Source organism: Chrysemys picta, chromosome 16, assembly GCF_011386835.1.
Source record: "Chrysemys picta bellii isolate R12L10 chromosome 16, ASM1138683v2, whole genome shotgun sequence".
In the NCBI taxonomy this organism is placed as follows: Eukaryota; Metazoa; Chordata; order Testudines; family Emydidae; genus Chrysemys; species Chrysemys picta.
In genome coordinates this window covers 7408809-7431994 of record NC_088806.1, presented here as the reverse complement: position 1 = coordinate 7431994, position 23186 = coordinate 7408809, and the positions used below count along the sequence as shown (strand labels likewise).

At 49.9% G+C, this 23186-nt stretch overlaps 1 protein-coding gene across 21 annotated transcripts in view; it reads left to right on the top strand.

Annotated features, from left to right (window-relative positions):
• Positions 1–8333: 8333 nt before the first annotated feature.
• LOC101938901 (zinc finger protein OZF-like) overlaps positions 8334–23186 on the top strand; it is a 55215-nt gene continuing 40362 nt past the window's right edge. For 4 of the 21 annotated variants that reach the window (XR_010593144.1, XR_010593145.1, XM_065569709.1 and 1 more), the window contains exons 1-3: positions 8347–8598; positions 18535–18641; positions 22161–22178. Coding sequence is in view for 13 of the 21 variants with exons in the window: in XM_065569709.1 (XP_065425781.1) it covers positions 8395–8598; positions 18535–18641; positions 22161–22178 (329 nt within the window). In the remaining 8 variants the exon portion in view is untranslated. The other 17 variants (XM_065569712.1, XM_065569726.1, XM_065569714.1 and 14 more) reach the window with 17 other exon arrangements.

Genomic DNA, 23186 nt, shown 5'->3' with positions numbered 1-23186 from the left:
TGCTGGCTGCTACTGATTACCCCTTCATCCTCCAGGTATTCGCAAATTGAATGTTTTATACATTGCTCTAGTACTCTTCCACCTGTCAGGGTGAGAAGGGTGACAGGAAAGATTCCAGAAGGATGTTTAGTTCCTGTCACATCATGATTTGCCCTGGCCCTTTCCCTGCACAAGATGTTTCTGACTTGCATGCTGGGAAAATATTCCATCACTTGATCACAGCCCAGACTCAACCCCTCCTAGTCTCCACTGGGCTGCAAGATTTTGGTCTCACTCCAGCTGTTGGGTTTAGTGGGTGGGTGCTGGGTGGTGTTTACAGCCAATGCTAGACAGGATATCAGACCAGATGATCCAATGGTACCTTCTGGCCTTAGACTTTATGACTCTATGACTGGATGTGGGCAGGTTTGGGAGCTTGTGACCTTCCCACCCAACACTTATTTCTCCTTCATTTTCTGTCTTCTCTTTCACCCTCTCCCCGGGAAACTTAGTGACCAATGATCCCTGGGTTCCTTTGCTCTGAATGCCAGTTTGGATCCAAACTTTCTGCCTCGTCCCCATCTCTACTAACCACTGAAGGGGTTTCAGTCTCGCTGACTGTGATACAGACAATGAAAGGGTTACTGTGCACAGCTGCAAACTGCCTAATTTCACAGCTGAAATAAGTAAGCAAGTACCACTTATTGGAAGTCAATTTTTTTCTGACCCCCGAATATTTACTAAAAAAGTAAGAATACAACATGTATCCGTGCTGAGTCTATATAGAACTTGTATATTTCAAGAGGCTGACAGAGAAAACTGGACCACAATGAACAGGGGAGTGCAGGAGTGAGATTTTCTTTGCTTTAGATCATAATGAAATGCTCAACATCTCACAGCCTCCTGACTGCCTTTCCTGAGGCCCCGTGGATCACAAACCACCAGCTGAGAAACAACAGCCTAGATCATTATTTTGTATCGTCATTGACTACCCATGGGAAGAGAGTGCTACATTGTACCCGGACAAAGCATGAATGAGCCAAGTGCAATGGCATGTATGGACCAACCCTGGGAACTGTTAATTCCAGTAACACCCACATTTGGAACTCTCTTCTCTACTTCACTGTAAAAAGAAGATGAAAGTTCATAAGATCTTACAATACCCTATAGCAACAAGTTGATGAAAAGTAGGTTAAATTATTTGCAGCCATGAAGGCCATGCACAAGTGCAAGAAGACCAACTACAGAAAATTAAATTAGTCCAAAAAGGGGGCTAATGTCGTTGAGGGCCAGTACTAAGATCTATGCTTGGTGAACAAGAAAACGTGGGAACAAAGTTACCTATGCCAAATTTGGCCTTAGGGACATGGATTTAATTAGTAAACAAAATAAACTATGGCACCCACTTTTAGTCCTTTTGGGACTTTAAAAAAGAGATGGGGGGGGGGGGGGCAGGAGAAAGAAAAACATCTCCCACCTCACCCCTGACGTGGCAAGACTGCTACTAAACTGATATATTTCCTTTCAGAGAGGCTTTTTTTCATTATATTCCCTCCTCTTTCTCCTCATGACGCATGACTATTAATTTGCACTTAATGTTGACCATAGTTCTATCCTGTTTCTCATAAAGGCTGTAAGGGGTTGTCAATTAAAATATGTTCCAAAGAGACCCATTGCTCCCGTGATTAATGACTTCCTTAAAGTCTCTCAGTGCTTGTAAATTAAAAAAAAATTCTAAAAAGACCCTTCTTTTTAAGAGCAGGATTAGTAATGAAACTTACCCTGTTTCTCACAAGCCACTGCCTCTGTACCTTTACTCTCCGATGCAAGACCTTCAAATAATTCTGCTGAAGATGTTTCCCAGAAATTAATCATCATCGGGATGACTAGGAATGTATTGGGGGGGGGGGGGAATTAAGATTCTATCTTAAATGAATAAAATCAGTCCAAGAAATATAAATTAATTTAAGGCATAATTTAAGCATAAAAAAAAGTTTAGAGCAAAAAGTTAATTAAAAGAACCAAACAAACGTTGCATTCTTAAAGAAGTGCAGGTTATGCAAAAAAGAAATATTGAATTGTTGTTTTAACAAAATTAGATGCTAATAGCTGTTTTATTTATTTAAAGTGTAAAAATCAGCTACAACCTGTGTCACAAGAGGTAAATAGTGCACTAAAATAATTATAAGTTAAAAATGTGAGTACATTACAAATTTTAAAAGTCACAACAAAAAAGTCTATATATTTTTTTAAAAAGCCAAAAAACCCTAACTATACTAACAAACTTTCAAATAAATACGTTTTTTAAAAAAAAGCTCAGTCTTTGTATTTTTTTAAAAAAACCATCAAGCAGCCACTCAAAAACAGGAAAAGTTGTCATAGACCTTAGTGGTCTTTAAAAAAAGCTTTAAAATCAGACTACACAAACTTAATTGAAAACACTATTAATATTACTGCAATTAAAACTGCAAGATAAAATTCCTAAAATTAATGTAGTCAGTAAAAAATGCAATAATTAAAGAAAGTAAAAGCAAAAAAATTAATGAGTACTAAAAATACTGCAAAACACTTTAAATGCTTACATAATATTGATGAGCTAAAACATTTAAGAGACAAGTCAGTTGAAAATATAGTGGTGCAAGAACAAAGTAACATCGCTTCACATTGTTACACAGCTTCCAGATGCTGGAAGCTGCGATCCTCTGTCGTTAACATGGTAATTGGTCTGAAATCTCCCCATGGCCAGCCAGAGACAGACACGTACCTGTGTCGCTCCCCAGCCCCCATTGCAGCGTCTCTAGGGGAAGGAGAAGATGGGAGAGGTGAGAATTCAGGCCCTTGCATTCATGGAGAAATCCCCATTTGCTTATTAATGTAACTGCTGTTAACTACGAGATGGTGCCAGAGATCAGAGGCTGATAACGCAGCCGCTGCAGAGAGAGCCAACCCCACAGCACTGCTTCATGGAGAAGGGCAACTCGCTGAGCTGGGCTGTGAGATGGAGCCGAGGATCAGCGACATCACTAGAGACCCCGACTCCTCCCAAGTGTGAGGGTCACTCTAACCAGAGGAGATGCCACACCCAGACTCCAATTCACCTCTGAATCACAGCAGCACCTCCTGCAGCATGGCACTTTTCAGAGAGAAATCGCTGAGTCTCTTCTCCAGCTCCATGAACCCCGGCTCTGGCTTCCGAAACATCCCATCCTCCCTGCTGGGGAAAGGAGGGGTGAGAAATAGGCCTGAACCCCAGACCCTGAGCCCAGGAACCCCCAAACTCCAGGAAACCTGGCTCTGAGCTTTGTAGGCTGAGATGGTCATTGTCATGGTGAGTCACCTCAACCCTGTGCTCCCCAGCGAGATGGGAAGTGGGGAGAAACTAGAGCAAGGAATGGAGACATTGTTCTGGAGCTTTCTCAGGGACGCTCGGTCTCTGTGGGGTGCAGAGCCACCTCCCACACTGGTTTACTGCAGTAACAAGGGGCACCAGCACTGGGATTATGTGGAAAGGGAGGAGACACAGACCAAAGAGTGGGCAGGTCCTACATGCTGACAGAGGCCACAGACAGAGCCCAGGTCTTCAGCAGGGAATGAACGTGGGCCCTTGAATGCCAAATCCCCCAAGCCCTCTAGCTAAAGCAGTAACCCTGGGGCGTCCAGCTCATTTGACAAAGAGGGCCATATTGTACTGTCCATTATGGTCAGTGGGCCAGGGCATCAATTTAGGTCTCTGTGCCCTACTCCGTTCACAGCAGAACACCCACTGCTCTCCATGGGACACCCACATACAAGGAACAAGGGGAGAATCTGTCCTTCATAGAGGAAATAAAATTTTAGTTCTTAATTTGCTAAGTCTTTGTCTGTCACACTCAGTATCACTCAGGAGGAAAACAGCCCCCTCCCAGACACCCCTGTAGGGCCCCTTCTAGTTCTTCCCTGTGTTTCCCTTCCTTTCCCACCCTCCTTTCTCCATTTCTCTCTTGCTTCCTTGTCGTTGTCTCTCCTCTGTTCTTCCCTCCCTACAGCAATCCCCTATTCCCAGCCCACAAAGGTTTCACTCCCACCCCCTCCCCGATCCACCTGCTCAAGTGATCAGCCACAGAATGTTTAATGTTGACATCAAAGTGTCGTCATTTCAGTTGACACTCTGATGACATTAACAGGGGACAGGAGAGTTCACGCTCTCAGAGCTATGGCTTCAGGCTGCTACCAGCCCCAGCAAGGCAACACTGTCTCCGTTTACACTGGGGAGGTGCTCAGGCCCAGGAACTCACTTTAAAAAATGTGAAAGCTGAGATTCTGCGCCCTCTGAATACGTGACGTGGCCACATCAGTCCAGGAGACAGGCCTGGTCTGTCCAGCAGCCCTGCTGTGATCTCATTAGTGATCAGACAGTAAACGACTCTTCTCCTAACCGAGTCAGCCACTAGGGGAGACAGAATCACATGCTCCAAGGACAGGGGGCAGCTTCCTATTCAGTGCAGTTATCAAACCTAACGGCCCATGAGGGGGAGCGAAATGGAGCCCAGGACTTACCTGCCCCCAGTGCTCCCAGCACCCTAAAGAGGGAGAGAAAGAGGAGGCCGTCAGTAGGAGTGTCCCTGGGTGGGGAGGCCTCCTGCTCTGCAGGGGAGTCACCATTGAAGCCTCGGGCAGTAGGGGAATCTCAGGTTTACATTCCCAGAGCAGCTACCACCCCCTACCAGGGACTTTCCCCTATGCAGCCCCAGCAATCCCTACGGGCAGGTCGCCACTGTGGAAAGCTTCTCCCCGGGCACTTTTGCAGGCAGAAGATATTTCTCTTCATTGAGAATCAAATTCCCTCCAGTGCTGAGAGACCCAGAAGGCCCCTGGACCCACTAAACCCATTAACCTGCAGTGAGAGGGGCCTTAGGCCTGGCTCAGGACCTCAGCATGGCAGGGAGGGGATTTCACTCTGCAAATGCAAATGCAGACAGACATTTCCAGGAGAGAAGGGCTTGAGACTGCAGCATCCAGGACTCCCAGGACCCATCCCTGGAGCCGCTGCCAGACTCACTGTTTGACCTTGGGGAAGGCTCTGCCCCTCCCTCTGCCTCACTTTCCCCATTTGTCCCATAGAGATAATGCCCCTTACCCCACTTTGTAAAGTGCTTTGGGATCTAGGGCTCAGAAGCGCCTATAGAAACACTGTGTATGATCATTGCAATAACAGCCTGACCTGCAGGGGTTGTCTCAGCGGCTGCTGCCCCGTCTCTCCTCCCCTCTCGCTGAGCAGAGAAATCTCCCAGGACAGGCTGCAGATGCCCTCATCCCTTCTCTGGACAATGGCTCTCTCTAGCTCTTCCAGCGGGACAGCATCCACTGCTCCTGCCCCTCCAAAAACCCTCGCAGCTCCTGCCACTCCCAGATGATCTTCTGCCTCTCGGCTTCCGTCTGTTTCTGCAACAGGGAGAGGGTGGCTCAGTAACAGGGGAACATAAGAACGGCCATACTGGGCAGACCAATGGTCCATCTACCCCACTATCCTGTCTTCCGTCAGTGGCCAATGCCAGGTGCCCAAGAGGCAATGAATAGAACAGGTAATCATCAAGTGATCCATCCCCTGTTGCCCATTCCCAGCTTCTGGCAAACAGAGGCTAGGGACTTCATCCCTGCCCATCCTGGCTAATAGCCACTAATGGACCTATCCTCCATGAACTGATCTAGTTCTTCTTAGAACCCTGTCAGTGTCTTGGCCTTCACAACATCCTCTGGCAAAGAGTCCCACAGGTTGCTGTCCATTGTGTGAAGAAATACTTCCTTTTGTTTGTTTTAAACCTGCTGCCTATTACTTTCATTGGGTGACCCCTAGTTCTTGTGTTACGAGAAGGAATAAATAACACTTCCTTATTTACTTTTGCCACAGCAGTCATGATTTCATAGACCTCCATCATATCCCCCCCTTAGTCGTCTCTTTTCCAAGGTGAACAGTCTCAGGCTTTGTCTACACTGGCACTTTGTTGGCAAAACTTGTCATTCAGGGGTGTTAACCCCGTCTCCCCCTGAATGACAAATTTTTACCAATGAAAAGCAGCAGGGTGAACAGCGCTTTGTCTTCAGGAGCGCTCTCGTACCGACAAAGCTGCTGCCACTCGTGGGAGGGTGGAAGATTTTTGTCGGCAGAAGACCTCTCTCCTGCCGACAAAGAGCAGCTACACTGCGCGCCTTATAGAAGCACGGCTGTAGCGGCACAGCCATGTCGCTAAAAGCTGCGTAATGTAGTCATAGTCTCAGTCTTATTAATCTCTCCTCATACAGAAGCTGTTCCGTACCCTTCATCATTTTGTTGCTCTATTCTGAACCTTTTACAATTCCAATACATCTTTTTTCAGCTGGGGCAACCCGATCTGCACAGAGTATTCAAGATGTGAGTGTACCATGGATTTATATAGAGGCATTATGATATTTTCTGCCTAATTAACTATACCTTTCCTAATGATTCCCAACATTCTGTTCACTTTTTTGACTGCCGCTGCACATGGAATAACTATCCACAATGACTCCTAGATCTCTCTCTTGAGTGATAACTGCTAATTTAGACTCCATGATTTTATGTGCATAACTGATATTACCTTTTCCAATGTGCATTACTTTGCATTTATCAACATTGAATTTCATCTGCTTGGTAACTGGGGAAAATCATAAATACACCTCGGGGTAGGTGGCAGAGTTATTTACCAGAACACAAGATCTCCTGCTGTGGGGGATGGGAATGTCATTATCTCCAGGAAGAGAGGAGGGCTCAGGGTCGGGGTGAGCTGTACATCAGCAACAGGAGGAACTCTTCTCCCCAAAACCTCATCAACTTGCACTGAGCCAAACGCACCATCTCTCCAGCACACATTTCATCTCCTTCCCCTTCCCCCCCGCCCCCCAGGAGCTAGAAAGGATCCCTAGTCACTGTGACATCCAAATGGCCTGTGGGCAGGGGCTCTGGGCTAACGCTGACGCTCTCCTCCCCAGCAGTCTCCTGCATCCTAAGGGCATCATGTTACCCATGTATCTGACCCTGCAGGCTCCCTGGGCTCCAGTGGGGATTGTTGCCTGGCTGAGGCTGGCAGGGTGGGCTCTGCATTCACCATGTCATTCTTATGCCAGGCAAACCTAAGAGGCAGGGAGCTCTGGGCACCTACCGGCAGATCCTCGCTTTGCCGCTCCTCCTCGGCTTTGGCTGCTTCTCTCTCTTTTCCCAGAGGGGCCAGATGCTTTTTTGGTACCTCCTGGAAGAAGCAGGGGAGAGAGGATTAGAAACTGCTGTGAAGAGCCTCCCAGCTGTCAGATTTCAGGGCCCATCCTGCCTTGCAGACTCCAGTGCAGAGTCGCTGGGACTCAGACTGAGAGGAGATGGTGAAACAGGGAGCAGCTTTTCCAGAGAAAATATAGGACTCCAGGCTGCAGTGACAGAGGTGCAGCCCAACAGCCAGCTCCCCACATCTCCGGGGCCTCACCAACACCCCAAGCAGCCAACTTCAGACAGTCCCCCACTTTCCCCAGCTCCAACCCCCAAAGCTCCCGCAGAGCCAGATCTGTACATGGAGCCCCCCCCAAATGCCCAATCCCCAGCCCTGACCCCCCAGCACACCCCAAACTCCCAACAGCCCCGCAGTTCGCAGCATCAGCCGCTTCTCCCACCCCACAGCCCGGCTCTAACACCCGAGATCAACCCCCCAGCTCCCTCATCCCCTCGCTCCTGTGCCTAGCCTGGGCTCCGAGCTCTGCAGCCGAGCCGCGCTCCGGGCCCCTCCTGCAGCTCCCGGCCCAGCCGCTCCCGGGCTTCGTCGCTTCGGCCCCGCAACAGGGGTGCTCCGCTCCGTCCCGCCAGGGACACTCAGCCCCCGCCGTCCAGGGCAGCCCCTCTCCGGCCGCAGGGACTCACCCGGGCAGGGGGCAAACCAGGCAGCCGGGCCCGGCCCCTCCCGGCAGGAGCGTGTCCGCCCCACCCGTGTCTCCGCCGCCCGCTCCGCGCTGCCCCCGGACCCACCGCGACGCCCCGCGGGCTGCAGGGCTGGAGCAGCCTCCGCGCTGCGCTCCCGGCCCCGGCCATGGCCCCGCTTCCGACACAAAGGGGCGGACTGCCGGGATGGGGGAGCAGGAAGAGGCGGTTGAGTGTATTAAACTGCTCCCCATCTATTGCTATTGTATAAACCCTGATGTAGCAAATGCACCATAGTGTGTGTAGCCATGTGCGACTGTAGCGGTTATTGATATGTACAGATTGTAACTTAATACACTACAGGTGTGGGGTGGGGGGAGGGCGGAAGCCTCCCCGGGGCAGGCTGGGAGATGTAGTTCCTGACTCTCCCGGGAGTGGAAGTGACGTTCGGCGGGGCGGGGCAAGGCCGTTGGATGCTCTGCTGAAGCCGGAGAAGAGTTTTGTATCTTCCGGCTCTGGGCATGCGAAGTTGGGAGAGGGAGGGGAGGTCTCGCATGCGCAGAGGCAGCGCTCACCCGATGCTCCTCCCTTGCGTTGCGGGGCCGGGCGGAGCAGGAGGGTCTGTGCCGGGGAGACCCATTAACCCCCGGTGCCCGGCCCGCGCCCTGCTCCCGCTGGGGCCGCCCCGGGCTCTGCCCGCCCCGCTGCGGAGCTGCAGCCTCCAGGTACCGGAGCGAGCCCCGGGGCCGGGCGGTGACTCTGACCCAGTGTCCGTGGGGGGGACCCGGCATCTCGCAGCGCCGGGATCTGCTCCCTGGGGGCAGCGCCCGCGGGGGGCTCGGAGCTGCTGTCCCCGCAGGAGCCCAACGCCCCCGGGCCCGGCCAGGCTCTGCCCTGGGGCCCCTAAGGGGGTGGGGAACAACCCCCCACTGGGGTCCCTGCGTGGGGCTGGGCGGGGGCTGCCGGGCGGGGGGTTGGGGGGGAGACCTGGGAAAGGGGCGGATGGAAAATGTCTGTGTAGCCCGGACATGGGGGGGGGGGCGAGAAGAGCAGGTGACCCCCCCCCCGAGGAGCGGGGAGAGAAAGGGGGGGGCTGAGATCCCCTCGGATTTACCGCTGCCCCCTCTCGTGGGGACCCCCCATCCTCTCCAGCCCTGCCCCCCTTCTCTCTAGAGAGCAACGAGCAACATCCAGGGTGATCCCCCTTTTCCCTCCAATCCTTGAGATGGTCTCTGTTCCCCTCCCCCAGTTGTGCCCCATTTTCTGTCCACTTTGCCAATGGCCAGTTCAAATCTCAGGTTTGGGGTGTTTCCCCCCATTTTTACTTGCAGTGATTTGTCCTTGTTTAGGTGGGAAATCGTTCCCCTGAATGATTTCTGAAATGGGCCCCATTTTCTCCTCAGTTTTGAAATACTGATATCAAATTCTTGAAAGTCTTCCTGCTTTTCGCTCCAGGTGTCTGACTGAGATCAGGGCTCTTATCGGACTGAGCGTGGCTCAGGCTTTGTCTGAGATGACGACCCACAGTGTGCTGGGCACTGCACAACCCCTGACCGAGTTTGGGGCACTCGTTGTGCCAGGAACTGCACAGATGCCTACAGAGAGCAGGATTGTGCCGGGTGCTACAGTGACCCTGACTGAGCTCTGGGCCCCTGTTGTGCCAGGTCCTGCAAAGAAACCAAGTGAAATCAGGCTCCCATTGTGCCAGGTGCTGCAGAGACAGCAAACAAAATCAGGGACCTTGTTGTTCCTGGAGCTGCAGAGACCCCAACTGAGATCTGGGTCCTGTTCTGCCAGGCACTGCAGAGACCCCAACAGAGGTCAGACCCCACTGTTGTGACAGGTGCTGTGGAGACCCCAACTGAGCTCTGCGTCCCTGCTGTGCCAGGTAAAACAGACCTGGACAGAGATCACGGCCCTCCCTTGTGCCAGGCAGCTCACGACTGCTGCCCAGATTGCTGCCTCCATTGTGCTGGGCACTTCAGAGACCTGGACTGAGATCTGTGTTCCCGTTGGGCCTGGCACTTTGGGGGGAGGGATAGCTCAGTGGTTTGAGCATTGGCTTGCTAAACCCAGGGTTATGAGTTCAATCCTTGAGGTGGCCACTTAGGGATATGGGGCAAAATCAGTACTTGGTCCTACTAGTGAAGGCAGGGGGCTGGACTCGATGACCTGTCAAGGTCCCTTCTAGTTCTAGGAGATAGGATAGGACCCTGACAGAGATCCTGCCCCCACATTTTGCCAGATACTACAGGGACCCCAAACAAAATCAGGGATCCTGTAATGCCAGGAGTTGCAGAGCCCCCGACTAAGATCAGGCCCCCTGTTGTGCAGGAGTCTGCACAGACACTGACCAAGATCAGGGTCCCCATTGTGACTGGTGCTGAACAGACACCAAGGGTATCTCTACCCTGCCATTAAAAACCCACAGCTGGCCCATGCCAGGTGACTCAGGCTCACAAGGCTCAGGCAAAGGGGCTGTTTAATTACAGTGTTGTCTGGGCTCAGGCTGGAGCCAGGCTGTAGGACCCTGCGAGGTGGGAGGGTGCCAGACCTTGGGCTGCAGCCCAAGCTGGAACATCGACACCACAATTAAACAACCCCACAGCCTGAGCTGTGTCAGCCCAAGTCAGTGGGCACGTGCCAGCCGCCAGTGTCTAACTGCAGTGTAGACATGCCCACAGTGACAGAGAGTCTTTGCCACAAAAAGCTCAAAGGCTAAATAGGCCAATGGTGGGAGGTGACTTTCCATTTTACAGATGGGGAAACTGAAGCTCAAAGAGCTGAAGTAATTTGCTCAAGTTTGCATGGAGAATTTGGGGCAAAACTGGGAACTGAACCCAGATTGTTTGAATTTTTGCCTCTTCCCTTAACCACAAGCCCATCTTGTATGTGTACAGCGTTGTTTTGGTCTGTGTTTGCATGGCATTTGCTTCCAAGGGAGGTTGTGGAATTTCCTTCATTGGAGGTTTTTAAGATAAGGTTAGAGGTACACCAGTCTGGGAATGTCTAGGGATACTTGGTCCTACCTCATCACAGGAGGCTTAAGTAGATGACCTCTCAAGATCCCTTCTATGCCTACATTGAAATAATTCTGTTTTGTGCTGTGTCATGTTCTACGCTGAGCTGTTTTGCATGGTGCCATTTGGAACTCTGATGCACCATGTTGTGTTGCAGTTTTATGGTGCATTGTTTTGCCTCAGTGTGTTTAGTGCCTGTGCTGTGTTGGTTTGAGTTGAGCTATTTTCCATTGTGTACTTTTGTCCTAGGATGTGTTAGTTTGCATTGTTTTGCTTTGTTTTTCCTTGTATTATTATTTTATGCTGTGGAGTGTAGGTTGTGTTTTTTTTTTTTTTCTGAATTGCCTGACATTATGTTGTGGTGGGTTTTATTCTGTATGTTGTGTTTTTATATGTATATATTGCATAGCATCATAGAAATGTAGGGCTGGAGAGGACCTCAAGATGTCATCAAGTCCAGCTCTCTCTGCCGAGGCAGGACCAAGTCTATGTAGATTATCTCTGACAGAGATTTGTCCTACCTGTTCTTAAAAACTTCCAGGGAAAAAGACTCCACAGTCAGTCTTGTAAGACTATTCCAGAGCTGAACTACCTTAGCTCTGGTGACACCCACACAGATTTCAGTGGTGAGTGGCTCTGGAGAGAAGGCGTCCCCAGTGAGTGGGCAGCTGGGTAAAGAGACTAAAGTTGGGAGGAGAAACTTTGATGTGTCCAAGGTCACCCAGGCAGTCCGTGACAGAGCTAGAAATAGATCCCAGTTCTAGTGCCACCGTACTGCTGTTTTGGGAACTGAAGGTCTCTGCCACACTGGTGTTTTAGAGTGGTAGCTGTGTTAGTGTGTATCAGCAAAAACAATGAGGAGTACTTATGGCACCTTAGAGACTAACACATTTATTTGGGCATAAGCTTTTGTGGGATAAAACCCACTTCATCAGATGCATGGAATGGAAAATACAGTAGGCAGAATATATATACACAGTACATGAAAAAATGGGAGTTTCCTTACCAAGTGGGGGTTCAGTTCTAACGAGGCAATTCAATTAAAGTGGAAGTGAGCTATTATCAACAGGAGGAAAAAATCACTTTTGTAGTGGTAATCAGGGTGGCCCATTTCAAACAGTTGACAAGAAGGTGTGAGTAACAGTAGGAGGAAATTAGCATGGGGAAATTTAGTTTTTAGTTTCTGTAGTGACCCATCCATTCCCAGTCTTTATACAGGCCTAATTTGATGGTGTCCAGTTTGCAAATTAATTCCAGTTCTGCAATTTCTCATTGGAGTCTGGTTTTCAAGTTTTTTTGTTGAAGAATTGCCAGTTTTAAGTCTATTATTGAGTGTCTAGGGAGATTGAAGTGTTCTCTGACTGGGTTTTGAATGTTATAATTCTTGACGTCTGATTTGTGTCCAATTATTCTTTTGCATAGAGACTGTCTGGTTTGGCCAATGTACATGGCAGAGGGGCATTGCAGTCACATGATGGCATATATCACATTCGTTTTAGGCACTGGTGCAAAACCTTAGTATAAACAGAATTTACACTAGTGCACTCTGATTGGCACTGGTGCACCCTGTCCCTGTTTGAAGGCTTGTGGGCAGGACAGTGACCTCACTGAGTCCTGGGGCTGGCTGAACAGTGCAGCTGGTAATGGAGGGACAGCAGTGAGTGCTGGAGGTATGAGCCAGGAGCACAGCCCCACAGGACTGGACACTGACTTCTCCTGACCAAGGGGACACCACCCCCCAGCTGTGTGCAGGGACTACAGCTGAGCTGCCCTGCCAAGACAGCCTGTGCATCCATGGACAAACCACCTCTTCCTGCAGCCTAATACACTGGGGTCTGGGGACCTTTCCAAACTGCGGGTGATGGGGCTCTGGCGTTACTGGGGTCTGTTCCTGGCTCTGTCACTGACCTGTTTGGTGACTTTGGGGAATTCACAGCCCCTCTGTGTTTTCCTCCTACCATTGTCTACTTGGATTGTGATCTCTTTGGGGGCAAGGACTGTCCCTCTCTGTCTGTGCAGTGCCCAGCACAATGGGGGTGCTGATCTCAGTCAGGTTCTCTGCCATGTACAGCACGATGGGGACCTGATCTCCACCAGTGTCTGTGCAATGCAAGGCATAGTTTATAGACTCACAGACTTTAAGGCCAGAAGGGACCATCATGATCATCTAGTCTGACCTCCTGCACATCGCAGGCCACAGAACCTCACTCACCCACTCCTGTAACAGACCCCTAACCTCTTTCTGGGTTAATGAAGTCCTCAAATCATTATTTAAAGTCTTAAAATTACAAATAAGTCCACCATTTACACTGGTTTAAACCTGCAATGACCATGCCATGCCCCATGCTGCAGAGGAAGGGGGAAAAAATCCCAGGGTCTCCCCAAATATGGCAATCAATTAGACCCTGAGCACATGGGCAAGACCCAACAGCCAGACACCTGGGAAAGAATTCTCTGTAGTAACTCAGAGCCCTCCCCATCTAGTGTCCCATCACCAGCCTTTGGAGATATTTGTTGCTAGCAGTTGCAGATTGACTATATGCCATTGTAGGCAGTCCCATCATACCAATCCCTCCATAAAGGTATCGAGCTCAGTCTTCAAGCCAGTTAGGTTTTTTGCCCCCACTGCTTCCCTTAGGAGGCTGTTCCAAAACTTCACTCTGATGGTTAGAAACCTTCGCCTAATTTCAAGCCAAAACTTGTGGATGGCCAATATCCATTTGTTCTAGGGCCAAAATTGTTGCTTAACCTAAATAACTCCTCTCCTTCACTGGTATTTATCCTTCTGATGTATTTATAGACAGCAATCATATCTCCCCTCAGCCTTCTTTTGGTTAGGCTAAACAAGCCAAGCTTTTTGAGTCTCCCCTCATAAGGCAGATTTTCCATTCGTCGCATCATCCTACTACAGGGGTGGGCAAAGTTTATGGGCCAAGGACCACATCTGGGTGGGGAAATAGTATGCAGGGCCAGGGTTGGGTGTGGGAGGGGGTGCGTTATGCAGGAAGGGGCTCAGGGCAAGGGATTGGGGCAGAGGAGGGGTGCGGAGTGTATGAGGGGGCTCAGGGAAGGGGGTTGGGGTGCAGGAGGAGTGCGAGGTGCAGGCAGGGGGCTTAGGGCAGGGAGTTGGGGGCAGGGTACAGGAGAGGTTCGGGCTCCGGCCTAGCTTACCTCAAGCGGCTCCGTGGGAGCCTACCCTGTCCCCGGTCCCGCACCGCTCCATAGAATCATAGAATATCAGAGTTGGAAGGGACCTCAAGAGGTCATCTAGTCCAACCCCCTGCTCAAAGCAGGACCAATTCCCAGCTAAATCATCCCAGCCAGGGCTTTGTCAAGCCGGGCCTTAAAAACCTCCAAGGAAGGAGACTCCACCACCTCCCTAAGTAACGCATTCCAGTGTTTCACCACCCTCCTAGTGAAATAGTTTTTCCTGATATCCAACCTGGACTTCCCCCACCGCAACTTGAGACCATTGCTCCTTGTTCTGTCATCTGCCACCACTGAGAACAGCCGAGCTCCATCCTCTTTGGAACCCCCCTTCAGGTAGTTGAAGGCTGCTATCAAATCCCCCCTCATTCTTCTCTTCTGGAGACTAAACAATCCCAGTTCTCTCAGCCTCTCCTCATAAGTCATATGCTCCAGACCCCTAATCATTTTTGTTGCCCTCCGCTGGACTCTTTCCAATTTTTCCACATCCTTCTTGTAGTGTGGGGCCCAAAACTGGACACAGTATTCCAGATGAGGCCTCACCAATGTCGAATAAAGGGGAACGATCACGTTCCTCGATCTGCTGGCAATGCCCCTACTTATACAGCCCAAAATGCCGTTAGCCTTCTTGGCAACAAGAGCACACTGTTGACTCATATCCAGCTTCTCGTCCACTGTGACCCCTAGGTCCTTTTCAGCAGAACTGCTACCTAGCCATTCGGTCCCTAGTCTGTAGCAGTGCATGGGATTCTTCCGTCCTAAGTGCAGGACTCTGCACTTGTCCTTGTTGAACCTCATCAGGTTTTTTTCTGCCCAATCCTCTAATTTGTCTAGGTCCCTCTGTATCCGATCCCTACCCTCTAGTGTATCTACCACGCCTCCTAGTTTAGTGTCATCTGCAAACTTGCTGAGAGTGCAGTCCACACCATCCTCCAGATCATTAATAAAGATATTAAACAAAACCGGCCCCAGGACCGACCCTTGGGGCACTCCACTTGAAACCGGCTGCCAACTAGACATGGAGCCATTGATCACTACCCGTTGAGCCCGACGATCTAGCCAGCTTTCTATCCACCTTACAGTCCATTCATCCAGCCCATACTTCTTTAACTTGGTGGCAAGAATACTGTGGGAGACAGTATCAAAAGCTTTGCTAAAGTCAAGAAATAACACATCCACTGCTTTCCCCTCATCCACAGAGCCAGTTATCTCATCATAGAAGGCAATTAGGTTAGTCAGGCACGACTTCCCCTTCATGAATCCATGCTGACTGTTCCTGATCACTTTCCTTTCCTCTAAATGTTTCATAATTGATTCCTTGAGGACCTGCTCCATAATTTTTCCAGGGACTGAGGTGAGGCTGACTGGCCTGTAGTTCCCCGGATCCTCCTTCTTCCCTTTTTTAAAGATGGGCACTACATTAGCCTTTTTCCAGTCATCTGGGACCTCCCCCGATCGCCATGAGTTTTCAAAAATAATGGCTAATGGCTCTGCAATCTCACCCGCCAACTCCTTTAGCACCCTCGGATGCAGCGCATCCGGCCCCATGGACTTGTGCACGTCCAGCTTTTCTAAATAGTCCCGAACCACTTCTTTCTCCACAGAGGGCTGGTCACCTTCTCCCCATGCTGTACTGCCCAGTGCAGCAATCTGGGAGCTGACCTTGTGCGTGAAGACAGAGGCAAAAAAATCATTGAGTACATTAGCTTTTTCCACATCCTCGGTCACTAGGTTGCCTCCCTCATTCAGTAAGGGGCCCACACTTTCCTTGATTTTCTTCTTGTTGCTAACATACCTGAAGAAACCCTTCTTGTTACTCTTAACATCTCTTGCTAACTGCAACTCCAAGTGTGATTTGGCCTTCCTGATTTCACTCCTGCATGCCTGAGCAATATTTTTATACTCCTCCCTGGTCATTTGTCCAATCTTCCACTTCTTATAAGCCTCTTTTTTGCGTTTAAGATCAGCAAGGATTTCACTGTTTAGCCAAGCTGGTCGCCTGCCATATTTACTATTCTTTCTACACATCGGGATGGTTTGTTCCTGCAACCGCAATAAGGATTCTTTAAAATACAGCCAGCTCTCCTGGACCCCTTTGCCCTTCATGTTATTCTCCCAGGGGATCCTGCCCATCTGTTCCCTGAGGGAGTCAAAGTCTGCTTTTCTGAAGTCCAGGGTCCATATTCTGCTGCTCTCCTTTCTTCCTTGTGTCAGGATCCTGAACTCGACCATCTCATGGTCACTGCCTCCCAGGTTCCCATCCACTTTTGCTTCCCCTACTAGTTCTTCCCTGTTTGTGAGCAGCAGGTCAAGAAAAGCTTTGCCCCTAGTTGGTTCCTCCAGCACTTGCACCAGGAAATTGTCCCCTACGCTTTCCAAAAATTTCCTGGATTGCCTGTGCACCGCTGTATTGCTCTCCCAGCAGATATCAGGGTGATTAAAGTCTCCCATGAGAACCAGGGCCTGCGATCTAGCAACTTCTGCTAGTTTCCAGAAGAAAGCCTCGTCCACCTCATCCCCCTGGTCTGGTGGTCTATAGCAGACTCCAACCACGACATCACCCTTGTTGCTCCCACTTCTCAACTTTACCCAGAGACACTCAGGTTTTTCTGCAGTATCATACCGGAGCTCTGAGCAGTCATACTCCTCTCTTACATTCAAGAACATGCTCCAGGAAGCGCTGCCCTTGCCTCGCCTCCAGGTACCTCCTCCGAAGCTTCCATTGGCAGCGGTTCCGTTTCATGGAGCCATCTGTCCCCCTCCCCTCCCCCCCCGCCTGGGGGTCGCAGGGATGTGGCACCGGTGGTGCTGTGGGCCGGATCCAAAGCCCTGAGGGACCGGATCCGGCCCACGGGCCGTAGTTTGCCCACCCCTGTCTTAGTAGCCCTTCTCTGCACGTGTTCCACTTTGAGTTCATCCTTCTTAAACATGGAGACCAGAATTGCCCACAGTATTTCAGACGAGGTCTCATTGGTGCCTTTTATAACAGTACTAATTTTTTATTGCTTATTGCAAAAATTCTTGCACTATTAATTTTCATCCCATTTCTGTTACTCCAGCTTTCAGGGACATGCAGATCTTCTTGTATGATATTCCTGTCCTCCTCCATGTTGGCAATCCCTCCCAGCTTTGTGTCACACTCCCACTTTTTGTGCCAAAGTCACTAATAAAAATGTTGAATAAGATCGGTCCCAAGACTGATCTCGGAGGAACTCCACTAGTAACCTCCCTCCAGCCTGACAACTCACCGTTCAGTATGACCCCCTTGTAGTCTCCCCTTTAACCAATTCCTTATCGACCTTTCAGTTCTCATATTAATCCCCATCTTGTCCAGTTTAACGAATAGTTTCCTATGTGGAACTGTATAAAATGCCTTACTGACATCCAGATAGATTAGAGCTACTGCATTTCCTTTGTCCAAAAAATTAGTTACCTTGTGACAGAAGGAGATATGGTTTCTCTGGCACCATCTACCTTTTGTAACACCATGTTTTATTTATTTATAGTGCTGAAGGCTGGAAGGAACTGTTAGCAATAGGCTGAGAATGGCCATGTGGAGGTGGGGGAGGGGATGGCAGACAGTGTAGAGGTGGGGGAGGGGATGCGATGTTGAAGGTATATCTGGGATTTTGTTTTGTAGGAGTCAATGTCTCTGCTCCCTGTGGCCGTGATGCATTCTGTACTAGAGCAGCACATCAGCAGAGCAGACACACACACTGTAGCTCCGTCTGGACAACGCAGCATTCACTGCCAGATGGGATGGGTGATTTTTCAGGGGCCCAGCTTGATATGCCTGGCTGGGGTGGATTCACTTGGACGAGGGTCTGGGTCTCTGATAGTTTGGGATGTTCCTTTTTGCATAGTCAGTTCTTTCCCTTTATTGTTTTACCCCCACCTATGCCCAATGCCACTCTCTTCTTAACTTGCCTTGGTTATTTCACTTCCAGCTTTTAAATGGGATCTAATAATTGCAAAGCTGAATGAAAGATAAAAGAAACAGAACCATTTGAATTTTGGCACATAGATGGTAGAACTACCTAGTGAAGGTCTGCTGTAATTACCTGGTTATCTATAGCGTTTTCTGATGTCAAAGAGCCAAAAGCGCTTTTTAGGGTGAAAGGGCTCGTCAGGTGTTTGCTCTCTAGGGAGCATGTCACTGGCCAGGGCTTTCAGTCTTTCAGGAGTGGTGTGCTGGATTGTATTTAGTAATCTCAAAATAAAAGGTTAAGACGGCTGGTTCACAATATCCAATGAAATCTTGCAAACGATTATACAAATAGACTCTAATGCTATTAAAACAACATGGCATTAATACTGATTCAAAACTGAAATTAAAATTTGGAGATAAACACATGAGAAATGAACAAACACCTAATTTATATTTCTTAATGCCTGAAATTTTGACATTAATTCACACCATCTTTTTTTTTTCAGAGCAATGCACAGCACACAGTCAAGTTAATTAATGAAAGCACGCCAATTATTGACTGCTTTGTGTTGCATAAGCATCTGATTAAGCACCCGTTTAAAACTGTACCACTGTAAGTGAAAATGCATCAACACAGCTTAGCTCAAATGTGTTTAAATGTGAATGAAAAGATCCTAAATTAAATATATGGCAGGATGGTAAACAGGGGGGAAATGCACCGAAGTGCCTCTACCCAGTCCTGTTGATTTCTTGTCCCAGCCCCCCATGAATTCTGGCCTCTCAGTCAACTCGGCTCCCAGTCCCACATCAGCTGTGCCCTCTCCCAGCCTAACCCAGTTCTACTGCAGTTCTTCATCCCCCTCGTCCAGGCAGGGGGTTAGTGCTGCAGCACCCAAGGCACCTGCGTTAATCACTGTCCCCACATACTGGGGCTATTTAGATTTCAGGAAACGATTTATCAGAGTCACTCACTCTGGCAGGTGGGAGAGAGGAGAGGCTGAGAGGGAGTTTGCTCCCCACACTCTGTAGGGCCATGTTCGACCCTGATAGCTTCCATGTTACCTCATCCTCCACCCTCCCCCATGTGTCTCTGCCCGTATGTCAGTGTGTCACCTTCTGATCATAATGCCACTGGCCTCAGCAGAGCTCCCAGATGGGAGCTACATCACAATGGGGTTACGGTACTGAGAGTAAAATACATCACTGGGAGGGTGTAATTATCTTCAAGACAAGCATTACAGTCTAGAAAGTGAAAGAATTAAAGTACTTTATTACTTAAAAATCCAGTCCTTTCAAGCGTACTTTTATTAATAAATTGCAGTAAAATGTTTTCAGTGTACACACAGATGAAAAAATATGTATGTATGTAAAATACAGAAATGCTTCTGGAGAAAGTAGAGTTTGATTTAAGGATATTTACACTGTATATTTTACATGTGTTATTGACAATTTGTGTTTGAACAGTTATAAAGATTTGGCTTTTTGAATCTCAACATTTACTGTAATTAAATAATTGTTGTCTGATGACCCCCATAACGTCCCACAGCTCTAAAAATCGAAATTGTAAACACCGAAAAAAGGGCTTAAAAATAAATATCGATATCCTCAATTGAAATTAAAAAAAAAAAGAAATAGAATGAATTTTGCCAACCCACTTAACAGCAATCACAATATGCTAGGGAATGGAAATTCACAGCTAAGGCACCCACCCTGAATTCTGCCCTGTAGTGACACCAGGCAATCGCCATAGGGCAATGAATAAGGCATTTTAGTGTATAAAGTCCCAGATTAGATTATACCGATTTGTAAAGACATGAGAACTTTCTCTCAGGGTATCAACTTCACTGGGTTGTTTCTTTTAGTGGTATGTAGTAGTTTTGGGTGAGGTTTGACCCTCAGTGGGGCTGTAGAGTATCCCACCACCTTGCTCTGGTCTGGCGGCAGTCGGGGACCGCAGACCCACAGTTAGGGGCTCAGGCCTGTAAGCAGGGGCTGGGCCAAGAGGTCCGAACGCAGGCCCTTAAGCAAGGGCTGAGGCAAAGTCTATAGCAGCCCAGGCCTTAAGTCAGGGCAGGGCAGTAATCAAATAGTCAATCAGAGGCCCAGGCCCTTAAGCAGGGGCTGGGTCCGTTTGTAGCATCCCAGGCCCTAGGTCAGGGCGGGGCAGTAAGCAAATAGTCAGTAACCCAGGCCTTAAGCAGGGGCTGGGTCAGGGTTTGTAGCAGCCCAGGCCCTAGATCAGGGCGGGGCAGTAAGCAAATAGTTAGCCAGTAACCCAGCCTCTCTAGGCCAGTGAAAAAGGGGGAGTCTGCCACCCAAGGATTGGGTGGCAGGGGGGATGCAGGCCCTCCTACTCCACTGCGTCCCAGCCCGGGGCCCTAGCAGCAGCGGATACTCGCTGCTGTCAGTGGGGATCCTGGCCGCAACACACTGACATCGGCTCTGGCAGTGCAGCAGCCAGACTGGGGTCGGCTGCCCCCGGGCTACTTCCACACTCCCCCTCGTATGGTACCTGGGCCGTCCTAGTGTCCTCGGTGCTCTCGACCAGCATCGGCTCCTCAGGGTATCGGGCAAAGGGCAGGCTCGGCTCCTCCTCGGGGTAGCTGGCACGGGGCAGGCTCGGCTCCTCCTCGGGGTAGCTGGCATGGGGCAGGCTTGGCCAGTCCTCCTCAGGGTAGCGGGCGAGAGGTAGGCTTGGCTCCTCCTTGGGGTAGCTGGCATGGGGCAGGCTTGGCCAGTCCTCCTCAGGGTAGCGGGGGAGAGGTAGGCTTGGCTCCTCCTCGGGGTAGCTGGCATGGGGCAGGCTTGGCCAGTCCTCCTCAGGGTAGCGGGCGAGGGGTAGGCTCAGCAGGCCTGGTAAGTCAGCAGGCCGGTCGCGGCCTGCGGCTGTCTCCCAAGCGGGAGCTCGGCCAGAGACGTCTGCGCTTTCCGCCGGCGTGGGCTCCACTGAGCTCCGCAAGCGGGCTTTTATACTTCCGGGTTGGCACCGTGACCTCTGAGGGGTGGGCACTGGACCCGGTGGCTCTGCCCACGTTGGTATTAGGGGAGGTTCGGCCCTCAGCGGGGCTGTGGGGTATTCCACCGCCTCGCTACATGGTAATTCCTAGAAGTCAATAGATAAATAACATTCTGTCAGTTCTGAAATGGCCTTTTCAGATTTCTGGGAAGTGTCTATAATGTTGCACTAGGGGCCAGGTCCTCGGAGAGATGGAACCTTGGTTTCATTTTAACTTGTCCATGCTCAGCAGCTTCCGGAATTTGGTTCAAAGTATTTCCATGTTTCCCTATCCTGTTCTTAAAAGTGCTGCTAGAGAAAGTGGGGAAGGGCAGGAACTCACTGCAGGATCAATAGCTGAGTCCCTTAGATATTTATAGCTCATTGGAAGAAGGACGGGGATTGGTGGGTGTCTGGGGATTTAATAATAAACACACAAATATCATTGTTCTTAATGAATTTTCATCTTCTAATTCCCATAACCTACTAATTATACCTGGCTGCCCCCCCAGCAGTCTGGGGAGGGAGTACTAGAAATCTCCTTTGGCCAGTGTGGAACCTAAAGCACAAGGATCTTTCAGTGACTGGCTCAAAGTCACCCAGAGTGAAATTCACTTCACTGGATAAATCCCTAGTTGCTGGGCTCTGCAGAGGGGTGGGGGGGTGAATTCCATTCCTGGGCATGGACACCCCTGAATCCTCACCCCGATCTCAGACACTACCCCAACCTTCCCCTGCAGTGATGGACCCACTTGATGTTGCCAGAGCCATCTGCCATGGGACCTAGAGGGGGCAGAGGCCCAGCTCCAGAATTGCTACCCCTGCCCACAGCCCCCATGCTATGCTGGAGTTGCCCTGGCTTTCCACTCTGCAGATGGGTCTAGCTGCCTGGGCACCGACCCCGTATGCCCACCACACACAAAGGTCTTCACAACACCCATCCCAGGATGGGGAAGGACAATCTGGGTCTGGCTGCAGTCTCCCCTTGCTGCTGTGAGAGGAATGGGGTGGTCCCTCATATAGGACACAAACATACCCGGGGCAGAAGGGAAATATAATTTCTTCCAGGGGCTTGAAAATGTTTGATTTAGAGTACTGAGCTCTGTCTTCCTGTTTGTCTCCTTCTGCCACTTTCAGATCTCTTGGAGAGACAAGGTAGGTGAGTTAATTTTTTTTAGAACCAATTAAAAATACCTCTCTTTAATATCTTGGAACCAACATGGCTACAACAACTCTTTTCCCTTTGTACCCCCTCCCACTCTCACCCTCCCTCAGCTGAGACTGTCCCCTGTGATGGGAGAATAAGGGTTCAGTCCTGTCATTGGATTGGGTCTCACCAGCACTGATGGGAGTGAAAGTCTGTGTGCATTAATGACAGCAGCAACTCCGGGACTCGACACTTAGGGAGAAAAGATGGGAGTGAGCAGGTTATGTTTGTGCCGGGTGTGAGTTACTCATGTGGGAATTCTGTGCCACTGCATACGCACAGAATTCATGTCCAGCGCAGAATTGCTTTGTTAGTCGTTTGGTTTTTTTTTGTTTTTTTTTGCATGAAGAAAATAAATTCTGCCCGAGAAGTGCTGCAGTTCTGCCTTTCGCCCACCCTGTTGCACCAGAACAGCCAACAGCCAGCTGGGTTGATCTTGGTTGGAAATTATTGCCCCGAGCTATACCCCAACTAGGAAGAGAGTTAGTGGGTGTAACTTGGAAGAGTCCTCAGACAAGGCTGCCTCTGGGGGTGGGGACAGGTCATTCTCTACTCGCAAGAGGGTGTGGAAAGGGCACAGGAGGAGCAAGTGTCCCCTATGGAGACTGCCCAGCCCCAGGTTATCCAGTCCCAGACGCTTCTTCCCCCACCATACCCCAAACCTCTTCACCCCTCCAACCATCAGTTGCCAGTCTTCTCTCACTGCTACCCCTTCCTGACTGGCAGAGAACCTCTAAGCCAGTAGTGGGTCAGGGCTCATCTCTCTGCCTGAGGCCTCGGGGCACTTTCTTCCTCTCTGAGGGTACCATGCCACAGGGGCCACACAAATCTACATTGCTTAGGCTTTGGCTTCAGCCCTTGGTGGTGGGGCTCAGGGCCCTGGACTTCAGCTTTCTGCCCTGGGCCTCAGCGAGTCTAATGCTGGCCTTGCTTGGGGGCCCCTGAAACCTACAAGT